General features: G+C 36.9%; 1 protein-coding gene across 3 annotated transcripts; it reads left to right on the top strand.

Moving 5' to 3' along the window:
* The first annotated feature begins 7,972 nt into the window (after positions 1 to 7,972).
* LOC134847879 (uncharacterized) lies at positions 7,973 to 13,926 on the top strand. 3 transcript variants are annotated; one of them, XM_063865135.1, is made up of 13 exons: positions 7,973 to 8,052; positions 8,129 to 8,306; positions 8,378 to 8,893; positions 8,997 to 9,214; positions 9,381 to 9,672; positions 9,774 to 10,071; positions 10,353 to 10,631; positions 10,908 to 11,144; positions 11,618 to 11,821; positions 12,311 to 12,509; positions 12,812 to 12,951; positions 13,339 to 13,549; positions 13,710 to 13,926. In XM_063865135.1, the coding sequence occupies exons 1-12, from the start codon at positions 8,046 to 8,048 to the stop codon at positions 13,486 to 13,488; spliced, it is 2,718 nt and encodes a 905-aa protein (XP_063721205.1). In that variant the 5' UTR covers positions 7,973 to 8,045; the 3' UTR covers positions 13,489 to 13,549; positions 13,710 to 13,926. The 3 variants fall into 3 exon arrangements, with proteins under 3 accessions (XP_063721205.1, XP_063721204.1, XP_063721206.1); XM_063865134.1 differs by having other exon boundaries at positions 7,993 to 8,052; positions 8,126 to 8,306; XM_063865136.1 differs by lacking the exons at positions 12,311 to 12,509; positions 13,710 to 13,926 and having other exon boundaries at positions 7,993 to 8,052; positions 8,126 to 8,306; positions 13,339 to 13,453.
* Positions 13,927 to 18,570: the final 4,644 nt, after the last annotated feature.

The raw sequence follows: 18,570 nt of genomic DNA on the forward strand, positions 1-18,570 counted from the left end.
TTATCTTATCAATACTTATCGGTTGCCAACCAGACTCATTCCAGGCGAAGGAGTAGAAATTTTATCACAGGAAGGCACCACTCAAGGAGATAATTTAGCGATGGCGTTTTATGCGCTGAGCTTGAAAAAACTCCTTGTCAGTCTGAACAAAATTGGGTGTCATCAAGAGTGGTTCGCTGACGACGCCGGAGGCCTTGGGAAGCTAGTTCAACTCCGTGAGTGGTTTGATCTTTTGACCAGTATCGGCGCCCAGCTTGGGTATTTTTCGAAACCGTCGAAATGTTGGTTAGTAATAAAAAGCGAGGGTCTCCGAGAGCAAGCCAAGCAGGTCTTTGAGAACACGAATATCAACATCACAAGCGAAGGACGTCCATACTTGGGAGCGGCAATTGGCAGCCAGAACTTCACAAACGACTATCTACGAGACAAAGTTGAAGAATGGTCGAATGAGTTGTCTTCGCTGGAAGCAGCGGCCAAAACGGAGCCCCATCTTGCTTATATTGCTCTCGTCAAGGTGATCCAGAGTCGGTGGAATTTTATAATGAAGACTATTCCTGGTTATGAACGGCACATGCAGCCACTTGAAGCCAAACTCAGGAACGTTATTTCTCTTTTAGTCGACAGAACTCTCAGTGATCTAGAACGGGACATCATAGCATTGTCATGCTCAGCTGGTGGTTTAGGTCTGATAAATCCAACAGAATGTGCGTCTCGCTTCTAGGAAAATTCTGTCAAGCTGACAAACAAACTGAAAAACGCAAATAATTGCTAAACAAGATCTTATTGACTACACGAATAGAACTGGACGACCAGAAATTTCAGGATCGAACCGTAAACATGCTGAAGAAGCCCTCGAATTTGTGTCTTCCCGAAGCGAAAATGAAATGAAGCGCATGCTAGACCTGCTACAGCCAAAAGGAACATTCGCATGGCTGACTTGTCTGCCATCTAAGGAGCAGAATTTTTACATGAACAGATACGAGTTCCGGGATGCGCTATGTCTCCGATATGGATGGCACCTGAAAGGAATGGCTCAAACTTGTGAGTGTGGCGCAGCAAATGATATCGACCATGCGATGATTTTTAAGCTGGGTGGTTTCGTCATAATGCATCACAACGCTGTCCGCGACTTCGAAGCCGACTTTTTACGTAACGTGTGCAAGGATGTGAGCGTTGAGCCCGGTCTGATCCAATTGACGGGAAATGAAGAACTTGCTAGTGGAAGCGATCTGGAAGACAATGCAAGACTGGATATTTCTTGTCGAGGTTTTTGGGCGCCGCTGCAGAAAATGTTTCTTAACGTCCGTTTCACACACCCGAACGCTCCAAGTAATAGGAACCGAAAACTGAAGCCACTCCTAAAGACTCATGAGAATCGGAAAAAAGTCGAATACAATGACCGCGTTCTGCAGGTAGAGCATGCCTCCTTTACCCCCTTGATTTTTGCGACCAACGGCGCCATGGGTGAGAAGGCAGAGCGGTATCATGCTATACTGGCGGAAAAAATGAGTGAGAAGCTGAACTGTACGTATGCGGACACTATGAACTATATCCGGAAGAAGCTCTCCTTCACCATCCTGAAAACTGCCTTGATAGCCTTGAGAGGACACCGAAAGAAACAGCAATACACGTCCTGTAGTACCCGAGACACCGACAAAAACATTTTGTGCCACAATCAATAAACATTCCTCGTCGAATATCATTCCAGCATAAATTGTACACTTTCAGTATTTCTCTATAGTTTATACCGATGGTTAATTCAAAACCTTTTCCCACTTTAAAGTAAAAGGGTTTCAGAACTAGCGCACATCTGGCTTTTAGCCCTTCCAGGTTTCGAGTAATATAATTTTATCGTCTTTATGCAGCTATTCGTCAAGCAGTCACACTCAATTCGACACGTGCATTTGTTCATCTCTTCGTAATCAGTTATTTCTCTCCGAAAATTTTAAAATTGACTTCTTCATTTCTTTTTGCCGCAGATCAAGTTTCACTATATTTGCAAGTCTGTTAAAAAAAAACTTTTCAGGTAAGACTTTTTTCTTGATCTCTCTTGCTGCAACGAGATGAGTCTGTATAATATGGCATACCTAACAAACTGTTATCACATCTGCCCAGCAACAATTTTGACAAAATCAGAAAACTGTTTATTGAGCTTTTAGGTTCAAAGCGAGCAGTAAAGTAAAGATAATGTGATTTGTTTTGAATCTTTCATTGTTTGGAAAAATCTATTTAACTACTCGAGTCTACATTTTCCAACTCTGTCATTATTGGAAAATGTAGACAATGAAAGATTCAAAGATCCAATGCAATCTGCTGAATTGGAGCTGAAATCTCTGCGATTGGTAGTGGCACACAAAGAAAGGCTGTCTGAGCTGATTGGCAATATCAGGGGCAAACAACAGAGACCATAACAGACAAGCAGGAAGGCGAAAGCAAGACGTGAGCAGAAGCTGAAGGCAGAGGAAGTGTCTGCGCTTCAAAGACAGGGATGAGAAGAGTGTGATTTGTTTTGCGTTGTGCCTTGTGAGTTTCATTACTCGTGGCCTGCAAAGCAATGACCACAGTACTTTTGCCTGCTGTTTGGCTCAGACAAATTTAAAAAAAACTAACTGAGAAAAGTTCAAGTATCTGTACATAGACTGAAGTGTCTGAGAAAATGTCTGAAAAATGATTTAATACCGGTATTTTTGAAGTTAAGGGTCCCCGAGAACGGAGTTATTTCGGACCAAGCTGTGCATAATTTTCAATTGAAACTACTAAGGACTGAAACTTCTAGGGCAAATGAGGATAGGAAAAGGTACGAGGAGATGCTAATGAAAGCAAGATCACTGGTGCAAAACGAAATTGACGAACAGTGGTGGGCACCCATTTTCCGCTTCGTGAGGCGTCAAGTTGAGGCAAGCGTAACGACAACATCAGAAAACCATAGAAAAAAGTTAGAAAAGCTGTCCCAGAGACACGATAAACCTCTTGGGGGGAGAAATGAGCAATCAGTTAAGGTACTTGATAACATTGAACTGCCTGAATGGGTATATGAAATGCTATCAATAGGCCCGAAGCATCCCATTAGAGACAAATTTAACGAAACACATTTTTTGGCTGATATCGACATTTTCCTCTCACAATTGAAGAATCAAAACACATCTGGTGAAACTTTATGTGAAATAGAAGCCGCGGCAAAGGCATATGCAAAAAACGTAAGGCAAACCCCAAGAGACAAAGCCGTTGAAAAAACGAGGAATTATCTTAAAGATAATGGATTGCTGGCTATGCCTTTTGATAAGGGGGTTGGTTTTAGACGAAACAAACGTATGAATCAAAGCTGAAATCCTTGTTGCAATCGGCTCAGTTTGTGAAAAAAGATGCAAACACTGATGAGGTGATACTGAAAATTGAGAAGGAACTTAACAAAGAATTACTAGCCATGAACAAAAGAGACGAGATAAGTGATCAGTTATATTCTAAGATGAGGTCAACAGGGGGGCAACCCTTCCGTTTGTACGGTTTAGCTAAGGTACACAAGGATGAGACACCCCTACGACCAATACTATCACTTCCAGGCAGCTCGTATGAGAATCTCAACAAAATGCTTGCAAAGTTTTTTGACAACATCGATGGAGCAAATATAGAAACCAATACTAAAGAGGCTAGAGAAACAATTGAAAACATTGCTCTAGATCCGGATGAAACCATAATATCGCTTGATGTGAAAAGTTTGTACACCAACGTTCCCCTGAAGGAGGCAATTGAATTTGCTTCACAGAAGCTGTACAGCCAGGAGTCTCCTCCTGAAATTTAAAGAGCAACCATGAAAAGGCTTTTGAATATGGCGGTCAGCCAAGTATATTTCAAGTGTAATGATTCATGGTATGTACAAGTTGATGGTTAAGCAATGGGTGCGTCCCTCGCTGTAATTCTGGCAAACTTATGGCTGAAAGAGTACGAGTTTGCTGTAAGACAAGAAACACCAGTGGGAACGGAGGTACAGCAAATGAATGACAAAAACGGCTCGTGCCCATGTTGCAGCAGGAAAGTCACATATAGATGAAAGGGAGTTGAATGCGATTGTTGCCGAAACTGGTATCATCTGAAATGCGGAAAAATATTCGTATACGCATCAATAACCGAGATAGTCTGGTACTGTGAAAGCTGCTGCCGAGCTAAGAACATGGAGAAGGATACTCCCCAGGTGAAATTGTTCCTCATGTATGTGGATGACATTGTTAGAACAGTCAGAGGGGATTCGAGTTGTCATCTCGATGCCGTCAATTCTCTTCATCCAAATTTGCAGTTCACCCTAGAGAAAACTATTTCAGAGAGGAATTTGCCGTTCCTCGATTTGAACATAAATGTATCGCAGGGTAGGCGTGTAACTTGCAGTTGGTATCAAAAACCAACAGATACAGTATAAGCGTAGTATTAGATACGTAGTATTACAACAGATACTCAGTATAAGCGTAGTATTATCCAAGGCACTGTACACAGGGTTTTTAGGAGTACATCTAGCTGGGAGCAATTTAATAAGGCCATGGAAACTAATAGGGCGCAATGGCTGACAGTTCAGTACCCTGAAAATTGGTCCGCAAAGGTGGCTTCAGACGCCTTGCGCAAGATCATTGATGGTAAGGGCAAGCCCCTGGATGATGAGAGCTGTTTGTCAGTTCAATCACCAAAGGATGGGAAGCCCCCAATGCTGATGGTGCAATATAGAGATAACCAGAGCCAGTATTTTGCTAACAGGTTACGAAAATTAACTAATCTTCAAGTGGTTTTCACCACAAGAAAACTAGAATCATGTTTACCATCACTGAAGTCGGCATTTTCTAATGACCTCAAGTCAAGAGTGGTTTATAAACTGTCATGTAGTGTATGCACTTCCACCTAGGTCGGACAAATTGTTCGACATTTGACCACTAGAATTGATTAACATAAGAAAGCAGACTCACCGGTAGGCCTCCACATTCAGCAATTCCAACTTGAGGGAAATAGCGCAGATCTTGGTTGGGAAATTATAGATAGGTCAAACAACCAAACAAAATTGCTAACACCAGAGGCAATACATATCAGGAAAGAGAAACCGGGCTTGAACACGCGCGATGAGTTTAGGAGCAGGGAGTTAACACTGAAATTGTAGTCCTAAAATATTTTTGGTCTTTTATTTAAAACGTACGTGTCTAAATCGAAATTATGACTCAGAAACTTCCAGACAAATTAATTTAAAAATGTTTAATTAATTTTAGAGGTTAAAAGTATTTTAATCTTAATAGTAATTTAGAGGTCAACTGTGATTGGCTAATTTTTTATCCTGATGGTTTAGAACCAAACTGTATGTGATTTATTGTAGATAACATTTGTAAATTGATGTTTTATCGTCATTTAGATTAGTTTATTGTAAAAATCCTGACGATGCACATAGTTGCGAAAACGTTCCAAATTTACTTTTTAGCAAAAATCTCTTCTGTCATTATTTTTTGCTTGAAGACAAAATGAATTTTCATTCACTAAGATTGGCACTATCATTGACTCGTAAAGATTGAGATTTGTTTTCCAACATAGGTATCACGCATTTCTTTTGATTAAAAAGATTAATCCTATCGCCTTTTTAGAAATTTTTTTGATGTGTTGATCATAATTAGGGTCATTTGAAAACATCAAGCCTAAATCTGATTTTTTTTCGATTACATGTTTATCAGAAAAATCTTTTCTTCATTCACAAAGTTCAGGAAAAGTAAAAGCGCAATAATGATGCCCCGCAGAACACCAGTTGTTATTTTCCATGATATTTTGTCGTTGACTCGAACAAGTTGGTTTGGATTTGTTAGTTAGGTCTTCAGCAAGGTTATTGATTTGCCTCCAATCCCGGTATCGAACAGTTTGTTCCAAAAACGCACCATGATCCACGCAATAAAACGCTTTGCTGTAATCAGTAAAGATAATGTCATTTTTAAAATTGTTTTCAATACCATTTCATACATTTTGGAGAAATATTAATAACTGATTTATTTTCGATTTGTTCTTTCGGAAGCCGAAGTGAGAGCTATGAAAATATTCTGAAAATTGGTTTTATAATCGATAAAAACAGAATATTTTCTTTAATTTCTTAGGGAACAGATAGAAGGGCACACGGCAATAATTGGGTATGTAGAGTTTCTCGTTTTATATAAAACGCAGACACTGTTGCAACTTTCTAATTTTGGTGAAAAATACTTTATATCCATGTTATTGATAGCGATACTGTAACACAAAGTGCATGGTAAAGAAAAGGTGGTATCTCGTCAGGCCCTTCAATTTCGTTAATATTCAAATTTTTTCAATTTCTCATTACTTCGCTCGTTTCTCCTTGTCTTTTTCTTGCACTAAAAAATTGATCATACATCATTAGAAGATTCAAACAAGGTTGATTTACTGTAAAGTAAAAAGAAGAGTTTTCCAATTATATCTTGTCTCAGTGAGCAAATAAATCTTTTGAGAATGCGTTAAAATTGTAAATTCAAACAAACGTTTTCGCACATTTTTGTGCATCTTCAGGTTTTAAAAATTCTAAACTATCTGTACAAAATGATCAAAGATCATAAAAAGTGTCATACTCATCATTACTAATAAATCATTTAAAGCAAATAAATCATTGTAATACATTTTTGCGGTTATTTTGTTATGCAAAAAGCTCTGAAATATTTAAAAAAGGTTTGATGTGACTCTTTTAGATGCTAAGTTATCTTTTTATTGTTATTTATCATCAGTGCTAAATTAATTAACCAATTCTTGCAAGATTTGCAATTCCTATGTGCTTCGGGTTAAGTAATGTGACGTTTTTTGTGTAATCCAGGGCGGTAAAGATTATCTAGGAGTGGTGTTTTTATATTGATTCGCGCATACCTAGTAAGCCACCCATACCATAATTCAATAAATTTGTCAGGATTTGACCAACAAAAAGGATCAAAATTGTTAGTTGCTAGGATTTCACTCAAATTATTACCCGATCACAAGAAAATGTTTCGCGCAAGAACTAATTGTAAAATCGGAATTCGTACTCGCCGTAAAGAGTTAACAAACAAAAATTGAGATAACCATTCCAACAAGCCGGAAGTTAATATTATGCAAGAGAACAACAGTTTCCTACTGTTATTATGCAATTGTTATGTACTTCTTATGTAATTTACCTAAGTCTGATGTAATTTCGGCTTCAAGACATGGTGGTTTGTAGATATGGTGGTTTGCTGAATGTCCACCTAGATAACATATGATCAGTAAGTTTCCGAAATTATTTATATAATCAACTACTGATCCGTTTGAATCAATCCCAGTTTTCCATCTTTCAGTCATGAAGTTTCGATTAACACAAATCATTGATCCACCGTGGGAGGTGGTTTGTTTTCCAGTAGACATTATATTTGCATAAAAACCGACAATGCGGCAAAATCAATTCTCTAACTAAAAAGTCATCTGTGAGCAACGTTTCTGTAACTATTAAAAAGTATTAATAGAAACTTGATTCGCCGAAGTCTTCACCATGCCAAGTTTCAGTGCATTATGACAACGTTAGATAGATAAGCTTTTCTAACTTGAATTGGAAAGCGGTGACTGGAAAAGAGCTGAGTTTTTCTAGTCACTCGGCCAACGCCACTACATGGTTCTTAACATACAAAATAATACGTTTTATTTGTACAGATTTTAGATCAATATCCACCTCTTTTTTTTCTCCTTCTTAACAGTTTTTTTTCTTTTGCTGGTCTTTGTTTAAGGATTCTGAAAGAAACACGATAATCTTTACCATTGTAGGTTGGCTCGTACAATTTGAGCCTTTTTGACCACGCTAATTATTTTTCGCTAACTAAATTGTCTCTGTTTCTGTCTGGTTAGGTCGTGTTTTCAAAGCCGGCGAAATTTTTTTGTTGCTTATTTTAAAAAAATGCCACAAACCCTGTGATGGAATTATTCTGTGTTACTTGCACAACAAGCGGGTACACGTGTTGTTGTTTTGTTTTCAGTAAGAAAAATGCCTCAATAACAGCAATCTGTGCATATGGATAAGTGAATCTAATGCAATGGACGGTTAGTCACTAAGATTTGGCTTCAAGTGAGTTTCATTAATTAATTTTCTAAAACTGCTGTGTTTTATGCTTAGCAGAACTAGTAAGGAAAATAGAAGACATCAAATCGCAATTGAATGAGACATGCAGACAAGAAAAAGAATGTAATCGACTGAAGCTTGAAAATACCATCAAGTTTCCAATGTCAGCTTTAGTACCAGATCCGCTTCATGATCAAATTGTATCCCAAATTTCTCAAAACAAACTGAACTTAATGTAAGTGATTTTCCTCTAATTTAGATGTCACAAATATAAAATTGGAATCTAATTTTTCTTTGATCACTTAGGAGTCAATTGAAGAGTAACGAATTTCGGCTTTCTCAGATGCGATATTCTCAAAACATCCACAATTTGAACAGCCACAGTGCTCATCAATTCATTCAACAGCCGAATAGCTTTACCCCACTCAGACCTTCCATGCAACAACAAAACTTCCATCAATTTTCCAGCAGAAGTGCCCATGAAATAGGTGGTCATCTCGCTAGGCCGAGGCCTCCGTTCGGTGGAAGTCTGCCACGGGGCTTGAGACCGATAGAAGTTCATCGCAATGTTGGAGGATTGCAGGAGGGAAGCAGCGAATTTATTTTTAAGAAGCCCAACGTAGATTCCAGTAATAACAGTCAAGAGTTTCTGCATCCTAGAAACCCTGCTCCATGTTCGGTCAGATTAGACAATAGTCCTCCAGGTGAAAGCAGTGACGGATACGTTGTCGTGAACCACTCCATGTTCAACCGCCATCGATATGAAACAGATCCAGAGTTCAAGGACTGGTGCATCAAGTACAACATTGTTGTCTTAAATAAGTAATTCGCTTGAGCTATTTTTTTAAAAACATTATTAGATTCGGCATTGTATAAATACCTTTTCTGTCCGAGCGCCCATGTTTGACTTTGTTTTTGTTCTTAGAAGCCCAGATAGAACAAAATTGGTCAAAGAACCTCATGTTGTGACTTCTAACCGTCTGCATGCCCCTGAAAGGAATGACCGACCTTTGCACCGTACTGTGTCAAATTACAGCAGACCTGAAGCTGCTATGGTTAATCCGCGTGATGGGCTACGCAACGGGAATTTAAGAAGCAGTTCAAATGATCTTTCTGTCATTCAGATAGATCATTACAGTCGAGGTAAGACTTAGTAGTGTCATGGTTTTGTCATGTTGGCAACTTAGCTGTACCTCCTGTGCAATTGACCCTGAATATATTTTGGAAGTTTTTATTAGAACTTCTTCTAGACTTTCGTCTACCTTCTTGGAATAATTTAATTAGTTCTAGATCTGTTTACTGGTTTCAGAGTTTTTCGACGAAAACCATGGACCCGACCCTAGTCATCCGTACTATCACATATGGTATACTAAGTTCATCAAGAAAGCACCTCGTGACTACGACGAGAGAATGCTTTCTTCAATACAAGTAGAGCCGAAACCAAATCCATTGCAGTTCAAAAAGAGATTAGATGATATGCCCCATAGAAGACTGGGTAACAGCAGTAGAAATTTCGATCACAGAGTGGCTACGCCTTCGCCACCTGAGCCGCCCTCTATGCCTCGATATCATCTTTCTAGACAAGATCATCAAGTTGCGAGGTCAGTGAGAAAATTAATTGCTCTTCAGAACGATAATATTTCAATATCAATGCGTAAAGTTTTTTCACTTTGTAATTTTCTTGTTCGCTGTAAAATTACAGGACTGATGCAATGTTCAATAAACATCCAGTAATGTCTGCAGACATAGATGAGCGTCAATCTAGTAGGGTGATATGTTCTACACCCGAACCACCGCAGCCAATAAATTCAACTCCACCTCCACCCCCTCCCCCAATGGTGCCACCCCCCGAGGCACCCGAGAAACCAGCAGATGTATACCAGTTGGACCAGATGTTGTCGGTGCCTGGAAGGAAGGAGCAACAGAGACTCAGAAATAGTCTCATCATCATGCGCGGACCTCCAGGGTCGGGGAAATCATATATCGCCAAACTCATCAAGGTCAGAAATACTTCTTCCTTTCGTAATTTAGAGTTTGTCGGTTAAAACTAAGGATCAGTTACCTTTTTCCGAGTTGTTATTGCTCATCTGAATGAACACGAGACAAATGCTCGTGGGGTATTGGCAATTATTGCTGTCATTAAATTAGCAAGCGTTATGAAGTAACATTTTTATCATTAAATCAGAAAGAAAAAAGTATATAATTGTATAAGTACAGATACAACAGTAATTTTTAAACATTTTTTTAGGAGACTAAACATTTTTATGGACTCTTTTTACAGGACAAAGAAACAGCAGCAGGTATGACTGCACCTCGGATCCTATCAATAGATGACTACTTCATGGTGTCAGACGACAGCACCCCCAAGGGAGGAAAGGGTGGGGGCATGGTGTACGAATATGAGGAGGATATGGAGACTGTCTACTTGAGTGCCCTATGTAAGGCCCTATCTAAGGTGGTGGCTGAGGGCAGTGACAGACTGATCATTGTCGATGCATGCAATCATCTCCAGGATCATTTCACGCAATTTGTCCAAGTAGCCCAGAAGTCACTTATGAAGGTAAAAGAAATCAAATCCATCTCTATCTTCAGTACATAGTAATAAAGTAATAGCAGAAGTAGTAGCCGTTTTTGTTGATATCTGAAAACAGAGATGAACACATTCCCTGCCTGCAAATTGTTGAAGGGTTACTTTTTCCGAGGCGTAATCTGCGATACAAAGTTTTTCGAAATGCAATCGTACAAATGCTATTGTTGAAGTTAAAATGCTATATAATGGCTCTACTCTTTGATTTTAAAATGATAAAAATATGAGTAATCATATTTTTTTGTACAGACGTATATAATAGAAATGCAGCCACCAATGAGTGTATGTGTGGAACAGAACATTCATGGAAGAACTGAAGTTGATATCAAGAACATCATCGAGAACTGGGAAGAGGCTCCTAACTCAATTCCAAGGCTGGACCCCTCCCACTTCATGAGTTCCAGAGCACTGGAGCAGGCTAAAGAAAATGACAAGAAGGTGGAAATGACTAAGGGAAAGAGTGCGAACAATGTAGAAGGAAGAAAGGTTAGCGCAAATTTTGTATGGGGGTTGTAGGAAATGTATGGAAAATATTTCAGCCAAAGTTGACGCTTCTAACGATGCTTATAAAACATGAGGAATGGCGACTATTCGTCGAAAGCGGCAATTCGTAGCGATGAGAAAGGCGACAATCCGTCGCGGGGCAACTGAATCAGCATTTTTGCTTAGTAGTTCTATGAAACATTCCACTTACTTTTCTCACTAAGGCATGGCTAGTTTATTCCCGTGAATTGTTAAATCAATATATTTGAACCTTTTATGTAATTCTTATTGCAAGCTGCTCTCCGTTGAATGGTCGTTTTTTAAATGCCGCCTGTGACAAATTGTCTTCCACAAAATATGATAGCGGTTTTAAAAATTTCATTCATATTTCTATAATTGAGGCATGGTAATGTTAATTCCTATAACGAATTTTGAGGCCTAGAAAAACTCATTTGTACCAAAGTTTTCATGAATAGGGAAATGTAAGCCAATCCAGCAGTAGCAGACCAGCCCCTCCAGACAAATCTCAAATTGAGCCGAGAAAGAGACAAAGGAGCGACAGCATGGAAATGTCCGACGCAGAGGACACCATTGATGACGTCATAATCCAGACGAACCCGACAACTGCGAAGAAGCCCACCAGTGAAGATTACTATCAGCCGGCGGAGCCAACAGTCTCGGTAATTATTCTCGGCACCTGTGACACCACCTTTCAGTGTGTTCATGATAATTTGAATGTGATTTCAGGTTCTAATCTCGTCATGACTGCTCGAATTCTAATGTTTTGAAGATCTTCAAGTTTTGCATCCTAAAACATTTTCCATTGGGTTTTGTTTTCGGCAGTATTTTTTTCTTGTAGTTCACTCTCTCTCTCTCTCTCTATTTACTTTGTTTTTTTTTGCAAAAAGAAGCTATTTGTTTTTATCGTTTCCGCAAACTTGTGTATTAATCAGAAAAAAAATATATATATTTTTGAATCACAAAAAAAAAGTTTTTTTATCTGTCGAGATTATAATGCGTTTTATGTACTCAGATTGGTTTCCTTTAAAGATGAAGCAGTTTGTTTATGTTTTTGCAAAATTGAGTATTAACCAAGAATTTTGATAAGCGCGTTTTTTTCTGGTTGTAACCTAATGATAGTGGTTGATGTATTTGCTTCTGCTATTTAGCCATCTCATTCTTTTGACACTCAGCAATTAGTCTGCGAGGAGTCGGACCCGCCTCTTCCGTCCAAAGTACAAACACCCAACGATTCGGACCCGTTCGAATCGGAGGGTTCGGAATCCGAGTCTGAATTTGAGTCTCGTTGCTCCTTCTTACCAATTAAAAGCAAGTGGGAAAACACTGATAACTCTGAAAACGCACTCGGTTAGTATTTATACTGTTACTCATCGAATAAACAGATCTCAAAAAGATAAACAGAATATGTCATCGATTTGTCAAAAACGGTACACTTAATTTTACGGACCTTTCATGAATGTGCATGGATCTTCTTAACAATACACTATATATTTTTCATTATACCAAAGAAAGTCGATTGGTACTCAATATTTGTTAAGCAGATCCACCAACTTGGTTTGAAAGCTTATAGATTTGTTCATTGCCATAAAAGCGACGAAGTTTCCATGAAATGTGTTTCATTTTGTATGAACTCCTTGATGTCTGTTTAGATCGTATGGACGGTGTCATCGGAGTTTCGAAGGGAACCACTGAGAACAAGATGCCGCGTGAGTCGATCGAGGACTTCCTGAACAGCTGCGGTGACTCATACTCGAAACGCAAGTCAAACGCCAAAGCGGGAAAGAAGAGGGTGAGTTTTTCATTTAAAAAACTTTCGTTCTATCCTAAAACTAATTAGAAAAATAACCAAAAAAATTGCATGTAGTTCTTAAGCAGGGGCACAACAGCGGTTTGCCGTGATGAGCTGTACAGCTCGTATGTTGGTCCTATCCCTCGTGGATAAATGATCTTAATAATTTAAAACTAATTTTTATGTCTCAGAAACAGACTTAAACGTATGATTCGTTTCGACAGCATTTCCGGATAATTTTTTGGCAATTAAAATATCATTTGTTTAAAAGCTATAAGTATGAACTTCCAAATACGCGGTCATTTAAATGGCTCATTTTTTGAACAGCATGTTCAGATTGTTGGAAATTCCGTAAAAATAGGACAATCAAACATTCTAATTCAAAAGGTGCGCTGGGCGGACGTCGAGGAGAGACAGGACCTGGAGAAAGAGAAGCGACTGGGATTCATCGTCGGCCATACAAACTGGGACAGGCTGAGGGACGATAACGAGGAGGAACTCACCACACGCGCACTAACCAAGACAAAGTTCATATAACCGACAGGCCATATGGCCGAAAGATGCAGTTTATCCACGCAGTCAGTATCCAAGCAGAAGGGTGTGTATGCAAATATTTATTAGGTTTTGAACGAATATAAATTAAGTTAAATAGAATTCAGAATTGCAAATTTGAAAATGACAGAAGTCGGGAATTGAATTGAACAAATTCTTAACAAACCATCACCTGTTAAGTGTGTCATTCTTACGCGTGTGTTTAGTGAAATAATGGACTACGAGAACTGGCTTTAAGTCAGGCGAATACAATTGAAGCTCCATTACATCATAATGAGTAGCGACAGAGAGTGAGGCCGTGATTTCAGAACTCGTTCAGAAAAATAACGAAAAACTTAAGACACTAACAATAAACGTTTGATTTGAACTCGTATTTAGTTTTCTTTTAACTTCAAAACTTTCTGTAAATGGATTTCAATAATTTTTCTGAGCTAATGAAGATTTAAAAATTTAAAGTTAAACTGTTCAGGTTCGAAGAAGAGACTTGTTGTTAAGTTTAAAAGAGCGAAGTGATTGTTACTTATATAGGTTTGGATGATTTTTTTTCGCGAAAGTCTTGAAATGCTCTAATAACTGAAGATGTGCTTTCATACAACTAAATGCACTTATGTATATATGCATTTTTGAATTCAAGTCAAAGTCATTTGCTAAAAAATTAGCTAAATTGCGCTCTCCAATCATGAAAGCGGAAATGGCGCAAAAAAGAACGATTTTCAAAAGTGGAATTTACTTTTTTGAGTAATTGTTTTTTCTACTCTCATATAAGTCTTGGTGATTTTTTTCAGGTCCAAATATCTCAAATAAGTCGCAAATTTTGTTGCGATAAAATGTGTTCATTTTGAAAGTTCGTTTTAATCATTAACCTATTAGGTAGCTATTAAGTACAGACAATGCTAAGGATTTCAGCATACAACTATTATTGTTACGACTTTCGTGTCGAAAGTATGGGAATATTTGTACTATGGGGGGCATTTTTTTCTTCAGACAAATTTGCTTTTTAACTAGCCATTTTTGACGGCATTTCTTTATTCAAAAAGTATTGTTGTCCTGAGCTTAAATTTGGAAGTATATTTCACCTGTGATTAATTTTCTTTAAGTTATGGGGGTATAAAAGTTGCCAATTTGGGACAATTAAAGCGCGATTTATTTCGCACTGTTAACGCGTAAGCAGAGATTTAATCCGTCAAAGAAATCGCTCCAAATTACTTGAAAAAGCTTATTTGCCATAATTGATTTGTTGCTAGGAGTGAAATCTATCACTTTGTACTCTATCAGTTTTTGTCTTTTTGAACTTTTTTTCAGTTTGAGTACTAATTTACTTCGGCTCTGTTCAACGTCTTCGTGCTTAGTAGCAAATGCGTCAGAGCCAAATCTGTTACAAGTAACGATTTAAAATTTTTAAGAGCTAGATAGATTTTATAGATATGTAACTCATGTCGACTACTCAGCTAAAAAAAATGTTCAAATAAGAAATAAGCGATTCTGCCGCAAACTATGCAAAAATTGGTGGATAGGTAGTTGAACAATTTTCTTTGCTCGCTTTGTTTTACTCAAGATTAGTGGGGTCTTTTCGGTAATACCCTTTTCCCCTAAATGATAAAAATGAAAATAAAGAATTTTCATTAGAAAACTAGACTGAGTAAATTTATAAACACAGTGTTGATATTTTGAATGCTAAATCAAGCTCGAAAAATGCAGAAGTGAAAATTAATCGACAATTGAAAGCGCATCATTTTTCAAATTTTATGTGCAGAAAACAGCGACAAAAAGAAAACAAAAATAAATAAAAACTCAGAGGCTATATCAAATACAAATGTTTCGTTTTCACCAATCATATAACATAAAATTGATGATTTTTTGTAATTATGCCCCATTTTCATTTAAAAAACTTTCATTTTCGTTTAAGGGAGTATACTCGAAATTTTTTAAATGATTACATACAAAAAATTACGGTTCTTTTCTAATAATTAGAAACAGCAGTGGCGTTATTTGTTGATTAAATTTGCCTTCCTGTCTGCGCTTGAATATTGAACATTCTTTTTTGTCAAAAGTTTACTTTTTGGTCCATTTTTTACACAAGCAGAACGTATTGCAATATCCATTTTTATTCCAACCTAAATTGCAAAAAATTCATTTTGATATGCCTTAGTTTTGCTACATATTATATTTTTGTGTGTGGTTTATTGGTAGCTAGTTACTGCTTGATAAGAAAACAGTTTAGAAGAAAATATATGGAAATTATTTTTTTGATTATTATTTTTTGAGACGCTTTGGAATACTTCTGCTCTTTTCGCAGAATTACTGGCTCAATTCTCAAACAACTAGTACCAAAAGAAAAGTCGCCTGCTTGCCTATCTGCTCGCATACTCCCCTGTTCTATTTTTACTTTACTCGACAATCTTCTTCCTTCGAAAAGTACAAAACGGGAATTTTTAAATCGATTCTTTACCCTCGCAATAATCAATGGTTTCGCAATTGGGCGCTGGATTTTTTCCCGTTAACAACTTAATTAACAGAATGGTCAAATTCAGAAATGGCAATTTTACGTCCCGGGTTAAAATTTGAAAGGACCTGTTTTTTTTTTTCAAATGGGAAAAGTTTTTTTCAAAACAATGTCGGGCTATGATTTGTCTGCTTACGTTTCGTCAGCTTAGTTGCGACATTGCCTATTTTTTTAATGTACGTAATTTACATTAGACTTCCTTCTACTCTTGATTTACTTTGCTCTTTGTAATTTTTTGACTTTATTTTTTTTGTTTTTTGCTTGACAAATGTATTGCCCAAATGGTATCGACTGATATTTTACCGGCTTACTGACTTAACCTTAGGTAATTTTAAAGGAAACTTAGTTTTATTATCACTGGATATCCAAAATGCTGAAACTTTAACCTATGCCATATTAAAATGCGTGACACGTATTTTGACATGCTTAAGCGTTTTCTGCCACAGTTAAGGGCATATCGTATATTGCAATGCTTAATTTTTTTTTGCGATTTTCCATTTTGATTCTGGTGTTTGTTCCACCGAGTTAAAAGCTAGCAACACAACGGTGGTATGCTGTCAGAGTTTTCCAGGTTTTGCGAATTTAGCCTCCAATTATGAATGCCAAAATGCTTTTAGTGTACGATATACGACGATTTGTGTAATTTTTTCTAATTTTTTTTTGAAAAATTCAACTTACAAACTTGAAACTCCCAACCCTGTTTTGGCTGCTGTCATGCTGTACGAGTACTTTCAAGATTTGCGAATCTCTCCTCCAAATATGACTGCTCGAATCTTTGTGGTTTTCGAGATGACTTGTGTTATGAATTCTTTCTACTTTTCAGAAATTTGAAACTTCAAAAAAATCAAATTTCCTAATTTTGTTGATGGAAACTGTAAGGGTACTCTCAGGAATTTCAAGGTCCAAATATTACGTCAAAATTCGGCTGCTGAAATGCCCTTAGTTATCGAGATGTGACGTTTTGTGTGATTTTTCAAAAAACTTTCAGAAAAAAAAATAAATTTCTTTTTTAAAGTTTGAAAACCCAACACTCAATTTTAAAGCTGCCAGCATACTCTTGGGGGTTGCAAATCTCACTTTGTTTTTTGACTGTTCAAATCTTTGAAGTTCACCAGATATGACGTTTTTCAAGATTTTCTAAAAAAAAATGTCTGAAAACTTAAACTATCTTGATTTTTCAAATTTTCAATTTTCCAACCCCTTAGTTGGAAGCTTTCAGAGAACTCTCTGGGGTGGCGAATCTCGCCTCCAAATATGACTACTCAAATCTTTTTAGTTTCTGAGATAAGAAGTCGTTTTACATAGTTATTAATTATGATTAAATTTTGAAAGTGCATTTCTTGTAATGAGGGGCTCCCAGAAAATACCAGGGGCTGCGAATTTTGCATTCAACAATGACTGCTCAAATCTTTTTAATTTTGGTTTTTGCAATATGACTTTTTTCGAATTTTTCAAAAAAATTTCAGCAAATTTCAATTTTTTTTCTTCATTTTTTAATTGAAACTTTAAGCCTCCTTACCTGTGATGGGGGACTGACAGAGTATTTTCAAAGGTCTTAAATTTTGCCTCCAAATATGACTGTTCAAGTTTTTTTTATAATTATCGAGATGTGACGTTTTTATGGTTTTTCAATTTTTCGCCCAAAACTTGAAATTGCTAGCCCTGATGTTGGGTACTGTGAGACTACTCTCAAGAGTTGCAAATTTTGTGTCGAAATGCTTTTAGTTTTCAAGATGTGATGTTTTTATGTCATTTTATAGTTTTTTAGAGGACTTAGACTTAAAAAACTTTTAATGTTTCTTTTTCAAAAATTGAATTAGAAAAACTCATAAATAAAAAAACTTAGCAAAATTTGAAATTACGAACCCTGTTATTGGCTGCTGTCAGAGTACATTCAAAGGTTGCAGATATTTTTCAATGTACTTGGTTTTTTTATAGTTGCTCGAAAACTCGAAGCACCGTAGGTGCGGTAAACGCTAATAATAATTAGTTCAAGCTTTTCAGGACAATTTTTTTGGATTGATAGGTTTATTATATCAGCTTAAATACTGGATTTCACTGGATTAACATTATCTACTGGATTTCAATTTTTAAACATAGGCAAGAAATGTTTGAAAAATGTTCTTGCCTATGTTTAAAATTTGAAATCCAGTAGATAATGTTAGGTGTTTGAGTTGTTGAAAAGAATAAAATAGTGTTTTTTTTCTGCCCTTCGAATATTTTAAAGCTTAGAAAAGACAATAAATTTCAAACTTTTAATTTTTTTAAATTCTGGCTCTGTATATGTTCATTTTTCAGCGTTCGGTAGGTTTTTTTCCTTGAAACTCGAGAACTAAAAGTTAAGAAAATTGCAATCGTTTTTTTACGCTTCCCACGAAACCGATAGGTTTATTTTTTCTTTTTGTTGGATACGTTTTTTTTTATTTCAACACAAAACTCCATAAGGTCGGACTGAGTATCAAATATAAATACTTTCAGTTTTACCTTTGCATTTCACTATTCTTATTTCAATTTGTATCATTTATTGAATACCTAAAATTTTTGAAAAAGGACATAATTTCCAC

This window comes from Symsagittifera roscoffensis, chromosome 6 (assembly GCF_963678635.1).
Source record: "Symsagittifera roscoffensis chromosome 6, txSymRosc1.1, whole genome shotgun sequence".
Taxonomy (NCBI): Eukaryota; Metazoa; Xenacoelomorpha; order Acoela; family Convolutidae; genus Symsagittifera; species Symsagittifera roscoffensis.

Excerpts from the sequence above, each read along its gene's own strand:
- LOC134847879 (XM_063865134.1), top strand. Across the intron at positions 11,145-11,617 it reads ACAATGTAGAAGGAAGAAAG|GGAAATGTAAGCCAATCCAG; the intron begins GTTAGCGCAAAT and ends TTTCATGAATAG. Across the intron at positions 12,952-13,338 it reads CCAAAGCGGGAAAGAAGAGG|GTGCGCTGGGCGGACGTCGA; the intron begins GTGAGTTTTTCA and ends CTAATTCAAAAG.